The sequence below is a fragment of the Limulus polyphemus genome, unplaced genomic scaffold (assembly GCF_000517525.1).
Source record: "Limulus polyphemus unplaced genomic scaffold, Limulus_polyphemus-2.1.2 Scaffold135, whole genome shotgun sequence".
Lineage (NCBI taxonomy): Eukaryota > Metazoa > Arthropoda > Merostomata > Xiphosura > Limulidae > Limulus > Limulus polyphemus.
This window is the reverse complement of record NW_013665745.1, coordinates 227,243-247,142: the sequence shown is the minus strand read 5'-3', so window position 1 is coordinate 247,142 and position 19,900 is coordinate 227,243. Positions and strand designations below refer to the sequence as shown.

At 30.3% G+C, this 19,900-nt stretch overlaps 2 protein-coding genes across 2 annotated transcripts in view; one reads left to right on the top strand and one right to left on the bottom strand.

Annotated features, from left to right (window-relative positions):
* Positions 1-4,313, top strand: part of LOC106473946 (guanine nucleotide exchange factor VAV2-like) — a 106,517-nt gene extending 102,204 nt beyond the window's left edge. Inside the window, exon 23 of the mRNA XM_022379379.1 lies at positions 1,732-4,313. Within this exon, the coding sequence (XP_022235087.1) occupies positions 1,732-1,776 (45 nt within the window). The 3' untranslated portion in view covers positions 1,777-4,313. The remainder of the gene's footprint in view (positions 1-1,731) is intronic.
* A 13-nt stretch (positions 4,314-4,326) lies between these two features.
* LOC106473935 (protein crumbs-like) overlaps positions 4,327-19,900 on the bottom strand; it is a 72,865-nt gene continuing 57,291 nt past the window's right edge. Inside the window, exons 11-17 of the mRNA XM_013934628.2 lie at positions 19,320-19,435; positions 15,853-16,477; positions 13,714-13,843; positions 12,769-12,837; positions 12,209-12,467; positions 11,345-11,511; positions 4,327-8,832 (exon numbers count right to left, since the gene is read on the bottom strand). Coding sequence (XP_013790082.2) covers positions 8,614-8,832; positions 11,345-11,511; positions 12,209-12,467; positions 12,769-12,837; positions 13,714-13,843; positions 15,853-16,477; positions 19,320-19,435 — 1,585 coding nt within the window. The 3' untranslated portion in view covers positions 4,327-8,613. The remainder of the gene's footprint in view (positions 8,833-11,344; positions 11,512-12,208; positions 12,468-12,768; positions 12,838-13,713; positions 13,844-15,852; positions 16,478-19,319; positions 19,436-19,900) is intronic.

The following is a 19,900-nucleotide window of genomic DNA, read 5'->3' as shown; positions in this document are numbered from 1 at the left end:
GTAATGTATGTTATAAATTTTAAACCCATTTTATTTTCATTTATTAATATATTTTTTACATTTCTCTTTGATGATTTTCTTTATTCATTCAAGCAGTACTTAGGCTGATAAGGCCTAATGCAAACAAGGTCTTGTCAGTAAAATGAAACCTGACAGGGTCAAGTGCAAAATGATTTAATTAAGCCTACTTCTTCTTATTTTACAAAAAATATTTCTTTTCCTATTGTACTCAAAGGAAATATTAAAAAATCAAGACTGTACTTGTGGTTGAAGTTGTTTATAAACAACTTTACATCTAGCAACCTATCACCAACTTAATAAAGTCTCCACTAAATTTGAAGATATGTCTTACACAGTTGAAGAAAAAAAAACAACCTTTCATTATGTGTTTAGATTACTACTCTATGGCTTCTCAAAGCTGAGGCATATGCAGTTACATCACACCATGATAACTGAGTTGAAAATCAGTGATTGGATAACAATGATAAAACTTCAAGGTTCAAATAACAATGATAAATAATGATAACAATGATAAAACTACAAGGTTCAAATTAGTGCTATTTTGTTCAAAAATATTTTGACTTTCCTCCTAGAGGGCTAAACATGCCACATTATGCTAAATAAAATACTGGAGCACTGAAATTAACTAAAAATAAGAACATTATTGTTGTTTTTTAATTCATATGAATAAAGTTAAGTAAATAAATTGTTTTCATGGAATAACTTTCAACTCTGAAGTATTTGTTTTTAATAAGTGTGTGAAAGAAGGACTAGTTTTATTTTCTATAGCTTTGTTTAATTCATTGGTGCAATTTTCCCTCAGGGGGAGTATGAAATTTGCATCTCTGAGTGGTTAATCAAAACATTAAATCTCATCCAGAACTATGACACAAAAACATTACATACACATTTAAATTTTCTTACTCGGCATGCCTAAAGGGTATTTCACTCAATGTAATTGCTTTCCATAAGCAATCAAGACCTGGCATGGCTAGTGTACCAGACTGGGTATCAAACAGTCCATGGTTCATACAACATTGTTGCAAGATAGAAATTGCACTCTGCATCTTGAGACCCATGAGTGCATTATAAGGGTTATGTTCAAACACCATTATACAATTAGTGACCTATGATTTAGTGTTATATGCTCTTTAAATAGCTACATTCCCTCTTGTCTATCAGTTAAAAATTGGGAGAAGCTAATGCAGATAGCCCTTGTGTAGCTTTGCATTATTATCCAAAATAGAACAAACCCATAAGAAATCCACATTAACCAACTACCTATAGATTGAAATCTTTTTCCACATGTTTCATGATAATTAATTGGTATTGGTAGTTTTGTATTTACATGGTTGTGGTTAATCACCAGTTATATATGTAAGTATTAATTTATTCAGTGCTAGAAATTTTCCTAGAAGATGGCGCTACTTGAAAACAACTGAAATAATTACAGTAGATGAATATTCCTTACACTGACACCAGGGAGAGCTCCAAATAAGAATTATTTAAAATGTTACATATACACTGTTAGTAGATGACCAAAGACAATATTAGAAGACTGTCAAAAACATTGTGGTGAACACGAAAAAGGGTTGTTGACCAGATTTTCTATTCATTGTTCTTATATTAATGATCATTAATTTTGTGAATGACCTAAACAAACCTTAGAAACCAAACTTTTTACACGTGTATATACATATATATTAATGTTATCTCTCGGGCATGTTACAGGTCGGCTACTTCCCCCTGGCTTATGTACAAGAACTTTCAGAATAGCATGAAGAATGAACAACACGTCTAGTCTGCATGTGGTACATTATTTTATATGCTCATGTACAAGTTTTCTGGCTCTCCTGATCTTCAAGTTTAGCTAATAGTACATGTAGGTAACAATACTTATAGCTATATTTGTATATAACATTTAGTATAATGTTTATGTATGTGCTTCTTATATTTCCTTTGTGGCATATCCATTTATCAGAGTTAAATTACACTTTATTTGTAAATTTTTATGTTGTTATAGTTTATGGAGGCCATAAGTTAGCTTCAAGTGAAGTTGTTTCGTAAATATTTGTACATATGTTGTAGGTCCTGCTGCTGTAGATAAGTAAAATTTGAGCCTTTTTATATACATAACCTGTGTTAGACCCAAGATTTTATATACATAACCTGTGTCAGTCCTAAGGTTTGCATACATTACCCATGTCAGTCTTAAGGTTTGCTTACATTACCCATGTCAGTCTTAAGGTTTGTATGCATACCCGTGTCAGTCCTAAGGTTTGTATGCATAACCCGTGTCAGTCCTAAGGTTTGTATGCATAACCCGTGTCAGTCCTAAGGTTTGTATACATAACCCGTGTCAGACCCAAGGTTTTATATAAATAACCTGTGTCAGACCCAAATTTTTATACATATAACCTGTGTCAGGCCCAAAGTTCTGTATACATAACCTGTATGTGATGCTAGGGTTTGCATAAATAACCTGTTTCAGACGCAAAGTTTGTATATACACATTCTGTGTCAGATCTAAGGTTTTATACATCTAACTTTTGTCAGACCAGAGGAGTTATATAAAAGTAAATAGTTATTTGGGTTGACTGGTAAGGTGTACATCATATATTGATGTCATCTTTCTAAACTTCCCTTGAAGTAAACTTGTAGAAAGTGATTTGTATATTTAGATAACTGGGTAACTGTATATTTTCAACACAGTTTAATGCCTGGATAACTTTTGGGTATTTGACAAGAATTTGTTGCAGAGTTTATAAAAAAAAATGGTGGTAACCCATTTCATGCAGTGTTTTTATGTTTAGTTTATTGCCTTAGAATTATGATTTAAAATTCTCCACAAGTGTTATAGTGAACAACCAATGTGCAAAATCATTTTCGTAAAATTTCTTGTTTTAGGTGTAATAGTTGGATATATCAAGTTATTTCGGGAACATATAAACTTGCATTTTACATGTACAGAAGATGTAATAATTGGTTATATTTTATACATTTATTTTTGCTTTTCATTACTGCATTTTTCATGTTTCTCTTACATTTAAGTATCCGTTATGCCAAGAATTTAATTTAAAAATGTAAAAGTACATTTATATATATTGTGCAGCATTTTGAAAGAGGACAAAAACTTATTAAGATTTCCTAAAAAGTTTAAATCATATTTTATTTTTGTAGTTAAGAACTCCCAAGTCAATATTGAATTATAAATGTTTTATTCTACTTAATTTATTAAATCTTACAAAGGATGGGTATAAACAATACCTGAATATGGCCTACTTCCAAATGGGGTATGAATTTTTTCTTCTCTGTAAACATCTTCCTAAATACTTCAGTATCTTAGCAAAGAGGAGTTGTTATATTAATAATGAGAATCCACAATGTTTTCAATTAATTATAAATGACCTGCTCAACCTTTGTTTTCAACTACTTTGGGATAAGGATGTAAGTTGATAAAACTACGTAACTATGCACAAACATTATGTCTAAAGTGTTGGAATGGGTGCTCAGTAATTATTTCCAGAATGAGAAGACATAATGTTTATACTTAAACACATGTAAAGTTTCTTTGGCTAGCAAACAAAATCAACTTTCCTTTGAAAGTAACGGAGGACAGTGAATGTTTAACTACTGTAACATGCATATAATCCCTTTCCTGTACCTACTAACATCGTTCAGTTAAGAATTCACCAGAAGATAGCTGCAGACTTGTAAAAGAACATACCATTTTAATGAGATCCATTAAGATCTTGGTGAACAAAGCCTCCATATAAAAAGAGTGCTTTGTTCTTTTACAAGCAGAAACCACAACTATAACGAAGTCAGTTCAGCATGCTTATTTTATACATATATCATTTTACTATGTTTCTGTAGTTAAGTTGTGAATCCTTGTTCAAAATTAAGCATTTTTACTCATCAGGTGGCCACGTTAAGGAGAAACATTTTGTGTTACTTTTCAACTGCCACTCAGTCTGTGAACGAGGTGTTTATCATCAGCTTTCTAAGCTTGGTTTGTAACTAGTGGAAAATAATTACTGAAAGTTAGCCAACATAGAAAAATATGAAGTTTCAAGCATTGTTCATTACAACAGGCTTCACATTTTATGTAATTGTGCCAAAAAAAGTCTAGTTTTCCTACTGCCATGGGAAGTATGGCTGACTTAATATTTCTTAAGTGAAATGTCGGAGCCTGTTATGTTCAAGTATTGCTTGTAGACTGATCCTTTGCTAGACATGGTTATCATGCTAATAAAACTTTAAATGTATATAATTGTGTGAATTTTAAAAAGCTTTAGTGAAATAAACTTCATCGAAACATTTAAATTAGCTCTGTGAAAATATCATTTATTTCTCTATACGAATTAGAATACAAAAGATATAATGAACAATGGACGGAAAGAGCTACCTATATCAAATCAAGGAATGAATGTTTGGAAGCTTTCGGGTTTAAAAGCATTTACATTAACTTCAAGATATTACTTATATAAAGTAGGAGGATGCACATATGAAGGGAGAAAAAAAACACAACAGCATGAGGTTTAGATACTTCATAGTCTACCAGCTTCCATACAGTCTGTCAGAGTATCCATATTCTCAATGAGGTGAACTTGGCTAGATGGTGCAAGATTTAATCTTCTGTGAGTCAACATCAAAAAGAGATACTTTTAAGTATATTAAAGAATCACAGTGGAGCTACCTGTACTTAAAGTCCTGCTTCACAGGCTGCCCATAAAATACTTGCATTCAAATTTCATGATACAAAAATAAAACAGAAATGATAACCTAGTTTGTTACTTCTATTACGTTAACCAAAAATTCTTATTTTTGGAAACATTCATTCCAAAAAATACTCAACACAACTACAATTAAATTATTACATAGAAACTTCCTAAGTTTTATCTATCCAACACCGGATAAAAAAAAAAATCTTACGATACAAGTTGTCATTATAAAATACCATGTATTTAGAGAAACTTGAAATCCATAGTTATACAGTATGAACCAAGTTTGGGCAATTGGTGTAGCTGTCAAAACTGTTGTTTGGAATTTTGCTCCAGTACTTACAACAAATGAAAAAAACCTATTAGAATCCTACATTTACCCCTATCTTCACAAAATTTGGTAACACATCAGTTGTATTGTAATTTTGTATAGGAACAACACAATTCTTAGCAACCTACTTAACATGCCCAGATGCAATATAAAAAAAATAAATATGAAATTCATGATTCTTGTGAAATAATTTAACAGTGACAGTCATTTCTGATTACTGTCATTTAGAACTTAAACTCATCAGAGAATACATACACTTGTACAGTAGGATTCAGTTTAATATTTTTTTCTTTTAAAAAACTTCAGATTAACATATTGTCGTGACCATTGTGATTAAAGAATAATAATAAAACAATCCTGTTTAAAAAATTACATAGCATACAATACACTTTCTAGCTTTTTATATCTATTATGTTAAAACATTTTCCCAAACTAGTCCACACACAATTTGGTTTCCAGATTTGAATGTACCTGCATGCTTTTTTTTGTTAATTGGTTATACAAATGTAAAGATCATAAGGTAATATTAACCCAAGCTTCTTTTTCAAACAGAAATATTTGGTGGACCAGTACAGTGAAAGAACAACATGTATATTGCATTCAGTGACTATTATCTATGCACCAAAATGGGGTCAGGATGCCCCAGCTTATTAAGGCTAATTGGATTACCCTGCCAGATTATCACTGATCAGTAAAAAACACAAAATAAACCTATTTCTTTACATAAGTATTTTGTCAAAAAAAGTGCTCTCTTTGAAACCATAATGGTGGGCCAAATGGTCTACCAGTTTAAAACTATATAAAAAATTTTGTATTCCAAAAAGGTGGAGTAAGGCAAATTATCAACAAAAGTTCTATTAAAACTTGTTGTTTTTGTTTGTTCCAGAAAAATTAAAGATTAAATAAGATTATTACTACTTAAAATTCTTCTTGTGATAGAAGTTAAATTTACTGAAAAAGCTAATTTCATTCTTAAATCTATTGATGATTTACTTTTCATAGAACTTACTGTTACTAAACAAGCTAAAGGTATTGCAAGGGCTTCTTACAGTTATTGCCAAAAAATATGTTCTAATACTTACTCTTTAACATTTTAAAAACAAAAGTGTAGTGCTAGAGCAAGGAGTGACTGAACCCAAATATGTAAACCTAAAGTCATTATTCCAACATTGTAAATTATTTCTTAATGAAGTCAAAATAGAAATAAAATATACATTTGAAAGAACCATCTTTATTTAATATGGGTGGTCAAGTATTTTAATGTAAAAATGGGTTTACATCACGTATCTCAAATTAAATTTTTTATTGGATGTAGCTTTCAAAAAGGGTCTAAAGCTAGCTCGAAAAAAAAAATGGACGCAAGATTAACATAGTGTAAACATAATTTATATTAAAATTATTTTTCATTTTGTTTATACTTGACAATGTTTTCCAGATTTCACAGCAGTTTGGCAGTAAATTGAACTTTTGTTCTATTTGAAGAAAGTTCAGTCAATGATTTGAAATAAAAATACAAACATTTCACCTTACAGTTTGGCAGGCCAACTTTTAGCTACGATTAGGCCTAACATTCCCTATACTCACATCATAATGACCCTCGTAAAAAATACTTTTCATTTTTACATAAAAACCTACTTAATCAGCAGATATGGAGGGATTGTATTGAAGGGCATCCTTTGTAATAGTTACAGAGTTTTGCTCCCACAACCTTACAACCAAAATATTGATCCACAAACAAGAGATTTACATTATCTACATTCTAAAACATCTTTTAGTTTTAAATTCCTAGTTACAGCTAAAAGCAATGATTGTGATTTTAAAGTAAATAACATCTGAAGGATTTTGATTTGGCAAAACAATCATGATTCTGTATCACTGAAAGATAGAAAAAAATATATATTACTTTGGTATTTCTACATTTTTGTAACCCTATTTCAACAAGAGTTAAACAGCATTTCATCAAGGCATTCCATATGATAATTTTAGTTTACTTGACCTTCTTGAGAATTTCAACTTTTATGTAAACCTACTCAGCAGATTACAGTCCAGTCTATTATTAAGTTAGGTCAAATCAAATATCAGTCATTTGTGAACTTTAAGAAATGCTGTGAACCATTATTTCATGATCTTTAAAGAAAGAGGATTTTCCTGATTTTGTAGACTTGCCTTGTTTTAAGAAAGTGTAAAACAAAAACAATCAAAGCAGTAAAAACACAATAATATCTCTGTTTACTTTTATATGGTATACAGATAATCCAAAAAATATTTTTGTTAAGCTCTACATTTTTCCTTTTTTTATTACTAAGGCACAGTGCATAGAGGCATACAAGTGGTTAAAACTGACTTCCTAACTACAAGTAGATCAATCTCTTAAGAGTACTTCCTTATTCTTTAATTCTTGCACTTTTTACTTCTTTTTCCCATAAACGTTTATGATTATCAGAATACAAGATTGTCAACTAAATAATGCATTAATAGTTATCCAATTTAGAGAATATATAAAATCAAAATATTTAAGACTTTTAATGGATAAAAACACTTGTATAAATATAGAGGTAAGAAGCAAAAGTGTAATGAATTTGGTCCATATCCAAATTTATGTTATTAAAGAAATAACTCATTGTAAATATGAGCCACACTTATAATGTACATGGGAATATTTTATCCCTGGCTTGTCTGGAATGCTTGTTATTGTTGATCAGATTCAACAAAAAAATTAAACATGTACACATTTCACAAATGATTTTTTTCTGTTACAATTAAGTAACTCACTAACAGTAGTTTAATGTTTTAAGCATTAGTAACAAGAGAACACTCAACAGTTGACACAAATGCAACAAATACTTCTAAATTTGATTATAATTGTAACAAGAAACCTTGAGAAACAAGTTAAAGCATTTCCATTCTTAGTTTGCAGAACACTATAATGAAGAATTATATTTTATGAAAATGAAACTGTACAGTGGAATGTATTGAGGAAAAAAATCAATAAAACATAATTTCCTTTTGGTATAACATGATATCTAAATACACTTACATATAAATATCTAATGTTTAATTCATAAATATCCAATATCTGTTATAAGATTTATTGCAAAATAATAAACCACATACACCCTCTTGCATTTTAAGACTTTGGTCTGTACTACGAAGCACAACCTAAAAACCTTCTGTTACACCACAAGTTCAAAAACTGGTCCCCTGTGTTGGTTGTTTGACTTTGTATGGAACTTTACTGTGTTTTATGTATATATATATATTTACCAGAAAAATCTATGGATCATTGAGCACAACTGCCATTAACTAACTAAAGGATCATTAAAACATCTCTCTCAACATGTATAGCAAAGAACCAAAGTTAGTTTCATCTGAACAAAAACAGGTCTTTTTCATTTTTATCATAGGTCACAAAGTGACACTGATTACTACATTACCAACTTTAGGACTGTGAAAATAAAAATTTTACAAACGTTATTGCAAGCCACATTTTGATATTATTGTTGTCAACCTCGGTGGAACATTAACCCTTGGAAGACAATGTACAGTAACATCAGTTAATCAGATCAAACGTTCTTCTGGTGGTGGTTTCATTACTTGATTCATCTCAACACGAGAGCCACACATTTCTTGTCGGCTGGGGCTGTAAGTTCCTCTGGTGGCTCGCTTCTTCCGTGCCATCCTCAAGAAGGCTGTTACAGCAATTAGCAAAGACAGAACCACAATAGCCACCACAGTTATGACAATTACCAAAACCAAATTGTTGGGACCACTCTTTCTCTGTACAAAAATATACAGTTGAATATCTGGTTAAACAAATTGTGTACAAAAAAATTAAAAACGTTTGTTATTTTAATTTAAAATTTAAATTTTCTGTAAACAAATTTTCAAGTGTCAAATGTAAAAATTTACAACAACACAAAATTTCATTAAATCCTAGCTTCCCTGATGTAAAATGTAGCATGATGATAATTAATGAATATAAAATACGCAATGAAATAAAGACAAAACAATATATTAAGTATAAGGCTAATCTGATAATTTTAAATACTAATTAGGCAGGTGAAAAAACTACACAAACTTTGGGAACCTCGCAAAATTTTAAGAAACATAAATATCGTTAGTGATTGCTGATAAATTTTTGTTGCTGATTCTGTTACTAACTGTAAACAGAGAATAATGAAAGCTGTATCTGAAACTACAACCAATTTCAACATAGTGTTGTATCATACCTTTTACCCTAAAAATTACACAACATATATAAATATGTGTGCCATGATGATGGACAAATAATTATTACAAAGCCACAAATTAGGAACTGTATAGTAGTTAATTAAAGTGTATGTATTTCTGTGTTAAGTAACAGCTAAAAAATGAGCCACACATGGAATAAAACTCGACTGACCTTAAGTATAAGAAGTTGTAAATACAAAAACGTAGTGCATAAACAGCAAACCAAAAAAAAAAAAGGTTTTCTTTGATTAAAATTTAAGTCATTGTTTGTTTTTAAATATTTACAGCAGGATATATCTTAACTTGTAACACAGCCTGCCAACTTTTTCTATCATGTCTGACAGGGATATTTAATGGTAGAAAAATAAAAGTAAGATTGTGTTTTAACTGGTTAATTTAACAACAAAATTATACTTTACAAAAAAGCTTGCAGTTTCTGGATGAAAAAACTAAATCTCAATAACAGTTAGTAAATTATTTTTTCTCTATATGAACTGAATGAACAAGACAGCTACTTCAAACCTGTGGCCTTCCCCAAGTTTTTTGCTTCTAGCTCAATTAGTTTACAAACAATGAATTTTTGAAGTTTGTCGTGTAGAAAAAAAAAACAATTTCACTTTGTTTTTGTTTCATAATTCTGAAGCTAAGAAACTTAAATGTATCATCTAAAAGCAGGGATTATTTTCTCTCTCACAATCTACTTGCTATAATATATCTTTTCTTCTTTATAAGAATTTTAAATTTCTAAACTTTCAGTTACTGCATCAGTAGCCTTTCTAACATATTGCTTGTAATGATTTATTACAATTTTATTTTCAACAAATTGCACAAGTGCATGAAATCAAATAATCCAATTATGATTTAACTTTGTTTTAAGTCATGTAAAAGAAAAAATTATTACTTATCCAGCTTGTTTATTTTGTTAAAGTATTTTACAAAAACTTCTACTGTAAATTTGGTACTAATTGAATCTTACGATATATTTCATCAGGTATAAGATTAGGTTGGTGGGGACTTTTTTTGAAACATCTGTATAAAATTTTTAACAAGATTACACAGTTTATTTTAATATAAAAAAAGATATGTTTTTTACGTTATGCTACTTTACTTAACAGGAACTGAAAAAAACTAAAAATCACAATAGTGTACAATGAATAAAACTTATTGAACAGTACAAAAACAAGAGCTAGTTTAAATTGTTTTACTGCTTTAACTAGGTTCTGGGCTAAGGGAAGATAATTATTATTTTGCACAAGTTTAAATAAAAGTGTTAAAATGAAAATTATGTAATTCATACGAGAGTGAAATCTCCAAAAATTATCATCAGCTATGAAAAGTACCAAAAGTACAATTGTTAAAAAACAAGTAATAAAGTAACTGATAGGTTAAAAGGTCAGAAAAAACACACACACTGATTTAAACTAACATAAAATGGAAAAACAATATAACCTAGTTTTGGTTCACTGAGAAAGTTCACTGCACCCAAATTTAGATACTATTTTTTTCTTTAATTTCATTTAACTCACTTTACAAAAGGCAGGATAAAACAGGAAAATCTTATTATGTTTCGTTTATTTAGAATGTTTGTCAGTAATACAGTATATTTTACCTTTAATGTTCCAACAGCTCCGAGGGAGGAGAAACAGATGCAATTAGCACAACAAAAAATATTTAGAAACTTTTGCTGCTTTTAATTATTTTTTTTCTAAACCAATTATAACATCCCGGTGTTTCTAAAAGTATTTTGTTTGTGATACCGTAAGATAATGTTTTCCAGCAATAACAACAGAAAATCTGTTGTCACCACACAATTTTATACCTATTAAAATTTAATATTTTCAAATTAATTGTCTATACAATTTTGCTGAAATGCATCTTGCAGTCTGTAGGATACAAAGAGAGCATAAAACTAGATGAAAAAAGTAAACAGACAAATGATTACCTTTGTTTTTCCCTCGCAACACCCTTCAAGACATAAAAATACCAAAACATCCAAATAACAAATGCATTAAGACAGATGAGCAAGATAAAAATTGGTCCTCAAAGTTAAACTACTAACCTCTATCTCACAGAAAGCACCTTCAAAGCCACCAGAGCAGTTGCAAGAAATCTTAGAATGATTAATCATTAGAGAGTCAAAGTTAGGCACACATGTTCCACCATTCTTACAAATGTCTCTATCTTTATAGCAGGGGTTGATAATTCTACAGTTAGGTCCTAAGTACTCTGCAAAGAAAAAATTACAAGTATTATCAAAATAAAAAAAAAAAAAATCCAAAAGTAGCTATTACATACAAATAATAATAATCATTTTTATTTTTGAGTTAGTGTAATTTTGTCTAAACTTCTTTTCAAATTGCACAAATCTTATGAGGATTGTAGTTCAAAACATTATTGACAGGAAGTGAACTGAAGTGATATTTCAACCTAATTGTTATAGTGTACAATTTTAAGGTCTTCTAATATACATAGTCGGTAATATCATGATTAATATTCACTGAATTTTCAATTAATGACTAGTCTTCCAATTCATATACCTAGTGGGTTAGTATCAAACATTTCATAGTAACAACTTCAATAAAACAAAATCTACTTGAATAAAATCAACCTTTGTTTTTTCAATATTGTTTTTAATTTTGATTTGTTAAGACACAATGTCTTTTCAATTACTACTAAATTTTCTAATAAGCCTCTGTGTAATATACAGTTTGAATGCCTTAACCCTAGCTGCTGGGGTATCATTTACTACAGGGATAGCCTCTACTAACTAATTCCAAACCCTGAGTTAGTGTTAACTCATGGTACAAGTACACCTGCAGACAAAATCTCTTAATTCCAAATTTAACTATCACTTGATACCAATACAAGCACACTAGAGTTACTTAATACAGAATTTTAAGCCAAACCAAAATTTGTTACTAACCTTCTGTACAAGTACAAGTGTAGTTCTTTGTCTCAGGATTTAACTCTGTACAACTACCTCCATTGTCACATGGTTTATCCACCAAGCACACTTTTCTAACACTGCAGTTTCTTCCTTTGTAAAAATCACTACAGTTACATCTATAATTTAACTCCTCATCTAGTTTACACTCTCCATAAATGCATGGGTTGTTCTCGCAGTAATTGATTTTAGACGAGCAAGTATTTCCCGTGAAACCCTCCATGCAATGACACACAAACTTGAAAGAAAGAAAAAACTTGAAATTACTTTAACGATAACAGCACCTTACAACAAATATATATGTACTTACTGTTATGTACTTACTTTCAATTAACACCACTGATTACCAGTATGGGAGAAATTAATCAAACATTAATGCAACTATAAGAAATCACAATATTTATCACTGTAATTTAACAAACTTTGAAGGAAGCTTGAATGGGTAATAAAGAAAACTTGTACCTAATATGACAAAACCCCTGTGAAAATGTTATACACTTGTTATTATGTTAAATAAATATATTATCAACATAACTTACCGTTTCATAACCATTCTCAATGTCACTGCAGTTACCTTCGTTATTACATGGAAAGTCTCTACAAGTTCTCTAAGAAGATACACACAAATCAGAAAAAAGCTTAGACTTGTGTTAAAACCTGTCTCTTTATTAGCTTTAATTCTATACTAAGGTTCCTGGAAGAATTTGCAGACTACTTATAAAATAACTTATACATAGTTTCTAGATCAATGAAAACTAGAAAATATTGTACACTTCATATAAGCCTCACAGCAGTAATATAAATTATCGTGATACAGGCAAAAGTTTTATATAGAAATAATACTTTATTATTATTTTTACTCCTAAAGAGTCGACACACAAACACAGAGTAACAAAGGCATGATAAAACCTACAAAAGAACTTTTCTTTTTCACACATAGTATGTGATTATCAATAATACAGATGGTTTCTGTAAGTATTTCACTGAAGCAAGCACTGTATCAAGTTTGCATTTGTATGGTAAAAAAACAGAATGACTGCTGTTCTATATTTTCAAAAGTATTAGTGAAAAATATTATTTCTGAAATTCTTTAAAATTTCTTGAACTCCTTTTATTTTTTCTTTATTAGCAGCCACAGCAATTATCTTTATTTGGCCTATCCTTTCTCGGATAATTTAAACTATCTTTTAAGGCAACAAAACTGATGACCTTGTTATGTGGAAATAATTATTTCTTACGTTACGTTACGTCTAAATTGGCAAATATCAGAAAATAAAAATCGTCATCTGTTAAGACATTGCAAATACGCTGAATTTAAACAACAATGAAACGACTTACCTAAGCTCAAATGCCAAGGTTATTTGTAGACATAAATAACATAGTCGTGATTACATTATTGCAAGTAACAAGTTTAAATAATATCTCACATATCTGTTAAGGCTATACAAGTTTCCAATTACAATATACATATATAAATTACGAACCTTCTCTGAACAATTGTCTCCTTTGTAATAGTCAGTACAATTACATCTGTACCCAATCCCTTCCTCTGAGGTACACGATCCATTGTTTCGGCAAGGTTCTGGCATGCAAAAGTCAACTGTCGTTTCACACCTACAAATAGAGATTTATCACGTTAACTAGAATTCATACACATATGTGAAAGTAATAAGTGTTTACTGCAGAAATCAAAATTACTTCTGAAAACTACTACTAAAATACTTGTTGGTAAATTTAAACTTCTTCAAAATATTTTTTTCTAAGTAACTGAAGATTAGGTCAAGTAAATTCAAATAATTTATCTAACTAAAACAGGTGATGAAAATCAAAAACTTGTAGGAATAAAAGCAGTAAACAAAATGCAGCATTATCAGGAGAAAAACATCTGGCATGCAAATGTATAAACTGTATATGGGGTAACTAACTTTAAGCAATTTTTATAATGCACTGTTTTACAGCTTTGACAATGTTGTTAACACCAACAAATAGCACCTAGATTTAATAATGGTTTACCCTTGGTTAACCTTTTCTTCTTCAAAACCAACAATTAGCACCCACGGTTAATAATGGCTAACTTGATTCATTTAATTTTTCTTCTTGAAAAATAAACAAATAAAATTAAAATAGAAGTGTCAGCAACTTAAGAGATTTGATTACTTCAAAATGAAATGCCTTTTATATGCATTACTTTCTGTAATATTGTATGAATAATTTCATGTTTAACAGCAAAAATACATATTCCATTACTGGCATCTTAACAAGTAACAGAAGGCCAGTAACATTTGAAAACACTAAAATCTTCCATTTCACAAAATAATGGCTAAACCAACAGGTTAACTGTTATACATCACTTTAAACTGATAAAAGACAAAGCTTCTAATCTGTATATAATAAGCTTAACATACCCAAAAATTAAAATTAATTAAAAACATATTATTTAAATTCATTTTGCTTTTCGAATGTGTAGTATAAAAATTGTGAGTTTGGGTTTCTAAAAGTTCTGAAAAACAGTACCCAATCAGTACAGCAATTCCCCAGTTATAAGTAGACACACCAATTTTATGTCGGTCCTTATTTATTTAACTTCTACATCATCAGCAAACTGCATGTTTTAGCTGCAGTAACAATTTAACTAATATCCTCATGATATACCTTATACTTATTACATTACTGGGGACACACCAATACTTATATTTTAAGAATGTCTTACTTTATTAATATATTTCACCATGGGATAACTCAGAAGATATTGACATATCAACCTTGTGGTTCACATTTTATAACTGCTTAAGTTAGTTTTAGCTATAAATTTCCTGATCTGATTATAAGTGCCAAGACTTCACTTTCCACAGTTCGGGTTAGACTATAATTATGAAATATATCAATATGGCAAATTATAACACTGCAGAAAGCCATTATAATACTTAGTCTGAAGTTTTATTCCTCAACATATTACAGCTATTTTTTTTTCAAGGTAAAGTTTTTTTCTTTTTTAAAACTAGACATTAATGTCTATACATATTATGCATGATAGAAAGCATGAAACTGAGTAAAAAAAAAAAACAGCTCGCATATACTTAGCATTTAACAAAATAAGTATTTAATAGTGTAGAATAATATTATCTTATCGAAATTACACAGCCATAATAAGTACAGTTCTCAGTCATTATATTTTTCTAAATCATGCTCAACTGGAGTTCACATTTTATAAACAGTGAGAGCTCAGTTTTCACTAAATTCAAGAGCCCACACATCTGACATTTATTAAAGCAAGGGTGACAGATGTTAATAGTGCACAGAAATTGAAGGGTTTCAACCAACAAAATTTCAAGGAAACTGAACCATGTTTTCATTTCTCAAGAAGGGCTCAAGCTTAAACAAAATCTGATCTTATTCCACAACAGACTAACATGCTAATCTTTTAAGATTTTTTTAAAGCTTCAGCCACATGTATGAGTATGGTTAAAAGATGCAGTTTCAGTACATTAGAAAGAGGCTTCATCAGGACTAGATGAAATCGCATTGGAATGAGCTCAAAAACAGCTGAATAAAATTTTATCAATCTTTCAAGACAAACCACATTTATCTACCTTAACCTAAGCAACTTTGAACATATAACTTACCAGGCTCCACTATATCCATACATACAGTTGCACTGGTATGTGTTATTTCTGTCTTTACATGAGCCATTGTTGTAACAGTCCTGATCCCAGCAAAGAACACACCCAATTTCTACATCAGTACCATCCTCCATAAAAAACTGGTTTGGGCTAGTGTTATTGATCAGTTGTTCAGGAGTGAAAAATGGCAGTAAAACAGTTTCAATTCTAACCTCACCCATACAACCCCTGAAGAAAGAGCTTCTGTTAGAAGACTGTCCCAGGTAAACACTACCTTCATCATTCAAAATATTCTGTAAGCTGATATTTTTAATTTTCTCAACCGTAAGGGTTTCGAGGTCAAGAGAAACTGACGTATTCTGCTCGGTGAAAGTGATATTCAAATCATGCCATTCACCATCTGTTACGAAGTTAGGAAGAGGATCAGATCTATCACTATTATATGTTATATAAACCTTGCCATTTTCTAGGTGTAGCAATAACATATTATTTACGGTCTGAATATGTAGCAGAACACTATCATTTATGGAACGAAATCGTAAACTGATTGTATTATTTAACGATTCTTCTGAAATATTCCACTTATACTTAATCCCCCAACTTCCATTGAAAGCTGCTTCTGTGATACCTGTGAATAATATTAAAATAGTTCAATTACAGATCATGTAAAAAAATATTAATAATAATAAAACAAAAATATTTGGAATATTTTGACTTTTTATGCTACCATATTCTTAAACAACACATTAGGTTTGAGAATTCAATGGAATGCAAGTTGCCTATTAAATGAAAAGGGGACAAAATTTCAACTTTTATACTAAGGCCTTTTTCAAGTCACCTTTGTGAGACACTACATAAGTACTTACAGTAACCCGAAGAAGGTTTATTTATAAAGACAAATGATAACATTAAGTTTTAAAACATTCTGTATGATTCCTCCCTTCAAATCACCTACAAAGCTACCTGAATTGTTCAGATTCAGAATATTGTTTTAATACAAACTTTATTAACATATATTTTGGATAAAGTGAAAAAAATTCCAAACAGCTAACTCTAATTTCCACTATGGTCATGTTGCAAAATTTCACAGCTATGCCAAATAATGGTTTCGACATAGCTCTGAAATTTATGTAACATAACCATATTTGATTATAAGTCATAAATTTAACCAAATATTAAACTTACATTAAAAAAGTTAATGATTAATGTGTTTTATGTCTGAAGTGTCTAGATTTCAGATACAATAACATTTATTAGCTATTTCTTTTCATGAATTCAAATGCAGAATTGGAAAAATACTGCCATTCAGCTGAAAATGGTTAAGAAAAGCCTGGTTTTAGTAATGATAAAGAATCTAAAAAGAATAAGTCCAATTGTCAAAAGCCTAAAGTTACAGTAACAATTTTTATTGAGAAATTACCTTGTTGAGAGAAATCTAAGATGTCAAATAAGAAATGTTTGGTACTGAATTAACCTAACAGACCTTCTACTACCAAATGTAAAAAAATCCAGTAAATCAGGTTGGGGAACTAAATTCAAAACTGATGATACTAGAAGATAAACTGATAAACATCTATTTTTGAAAACAACCATAAAACAATCAGGATTATTTCCACAAGAATTCAAGTTAGAGAGTTTGTTTGTTTGTTTTGAATTTTGCATAAAGCTACACGAGGACTATCTGTGCTAGCCATCCCTAGTTTAGCAGTGTAAGACTAGAGGGAAGGCAGCTAGTCATCACCACCCACCGCCAACTCATGGGCTACTCTTTTACCAACAAATAGTGGGATTGACTGTCACATTATAATGCCCCGATGGCGGAGAGGGCGAGCATGTTTGGTGTGACAGGGATTCGAACCCGCGACCCTCAGATTGTGAATCGAGTACCCCAACCACCTGGCCAAGTTAGAGAGTAAGTACTGAAAGAACAAAGATGCAAAGTTTTGTGAGAGAATCAATGTCCATTTTTTCATGAGAGAAGGAGGAATGATAATTATCATGCAGAAACTGCAGATAATTCAAAAATAAATAAATTTTTAGAAGTATTGCAAAAATATATATATAATCAATAGGGATATGGTGAAGTACAATGTCAGTTCAAACATGGGTGAACTCTTTGTTTTTTTTTTACTTTTGTTTAAAGTTCTGTAAAGAAATAAATAAATAAAAAATTCTACAATGTTAACAGCAGCCGACACAACATGAAGTTTCATAGGGATGTAGCTTCCACTAATTGTTTAAACAAAAATCCATTCCCTACAATAAACTTACCACCTGAAACATGAAAGGCCCAAGATAACCAGCACCACTATTATCAACAAATACTTCTTTGTAACAATAGATAGGCCCTATCAACAAGGTTAATAACAAGTGAACAACTACCATATATTCTACTTGTATTAAATAACTGGAAGGCACAGAGGAATGTAATGAGAAATTTAGAAAACTTAAGAACAATTCACGGATCTGAAAATTTTGTAAGTTTCTTTAGATATTCTTTTTGTTCCAGAAAATGTTTTGATATCTCTTTTGAAAGCTAGAGAAATTTTCTTTTGTGACAAGATATCAAATAAGCTTATTTAAATTAGTAAGTATAGTAGGAAAAATATTTCATGCACTTAAATCCTTAATTATTGAATATTGGTGTTAAGATTATCATACTGAAACAATGCATACAAATAACTCATAACTTTTAAAAATATATAAATATTTATTATATATAAACTGATTTTGACAAAGAACACTGTTTGTGATAATCATGATAACTAGCCTGACAGAGCAAATGATCACTGTTAAATCTTAACTAAATTTTGCAGTGTTTTTTTTTTTATAACATATAGCCAGAATTAATTACTACTCCAATCAGAAAAGTGAAGCTTCAATATAAATATGTTGATGTGCATCAACCAAATTGAAACTAACTGGACATATAAAATAACTTTAGGATGAAAGTAAGTACTTTTGATTTTTTCTTTTTAAAAACAGTGACTCACAACAACGTTTTAGAAATTTCACAACTTTGAAAATGACAGAAATACTAAATCAAATTACATGAAATTTTGTAAGCCCAAACTGTTTGATAAGTTTGTACTATGTTTCATGCTACTTGGTTAAGTATTTGATTTCTTGTTTCTTTATTTCAGATACTCGCAACAGCTACTCGAGGGCTGTCTACACTAGCCATACCTAATCATTAACTGATAGTCAACAGCAAGTCTTGGACTACTCTAACTGGATAATGGGATTTTACTATCAACCATATAATGCACCTGTGGCTCCAAACTGTACACTGCAGTTTTTTTTGCTACTGTAACTGGATGTGAATAATGGAGCTACAGGTTCATACCCTGAAATGCTAACCATCAGGCCATGCCAAAAGAGTTATAGGCAACTGTGCTCTCGCTTACATAAAAATAGTAAACTTTTCTTGAGCACAAAAAAATTACAGTCTATTTATAAACCATACTTACATTCATATCCTCCATCTAGATCATTACAGATGGCTGAATTATCTGGACAAGGGTTGCTATAACAATGACTGACATTTTCACACATTTTTCCTCTAAATGGGTACTGACACTTGCATCTAAGGAGATACATGAACACAAAAACTTTTGAGTATTTTATAAATACAAATATGAAGGAAAATTCTCCTTTATTACTTTTATAAAGTGAATGTTACAAGTGCCAAGAAGTTCTTTAACAAAGTTTTGATTACATATTTCTATTGTGTTTGCAAGATCCTTCTTCTTAGTATTATGGTCTAGATGCCAGAAAAAATGCCAAAGTAATAATTATTTAGTGTTACAGTAATAATGCCACTCAAATATGGCTAACTGGCTTTCTGTTTCATATATGACACAAACGTACATTACAGAACAATAAAGTTAATACTCATCTTACAAGTTTTTTTTCTTTTGTGGAGTCACTCATTTGGAAATTTTGGATAACAGACATGCAATGGTTTACAGTAATTCCTGTAACTGAATCCGAAAATGATATCCATTTTTCTCCATCATGTACAGATTTTTCACAAAACGTCATATGTACT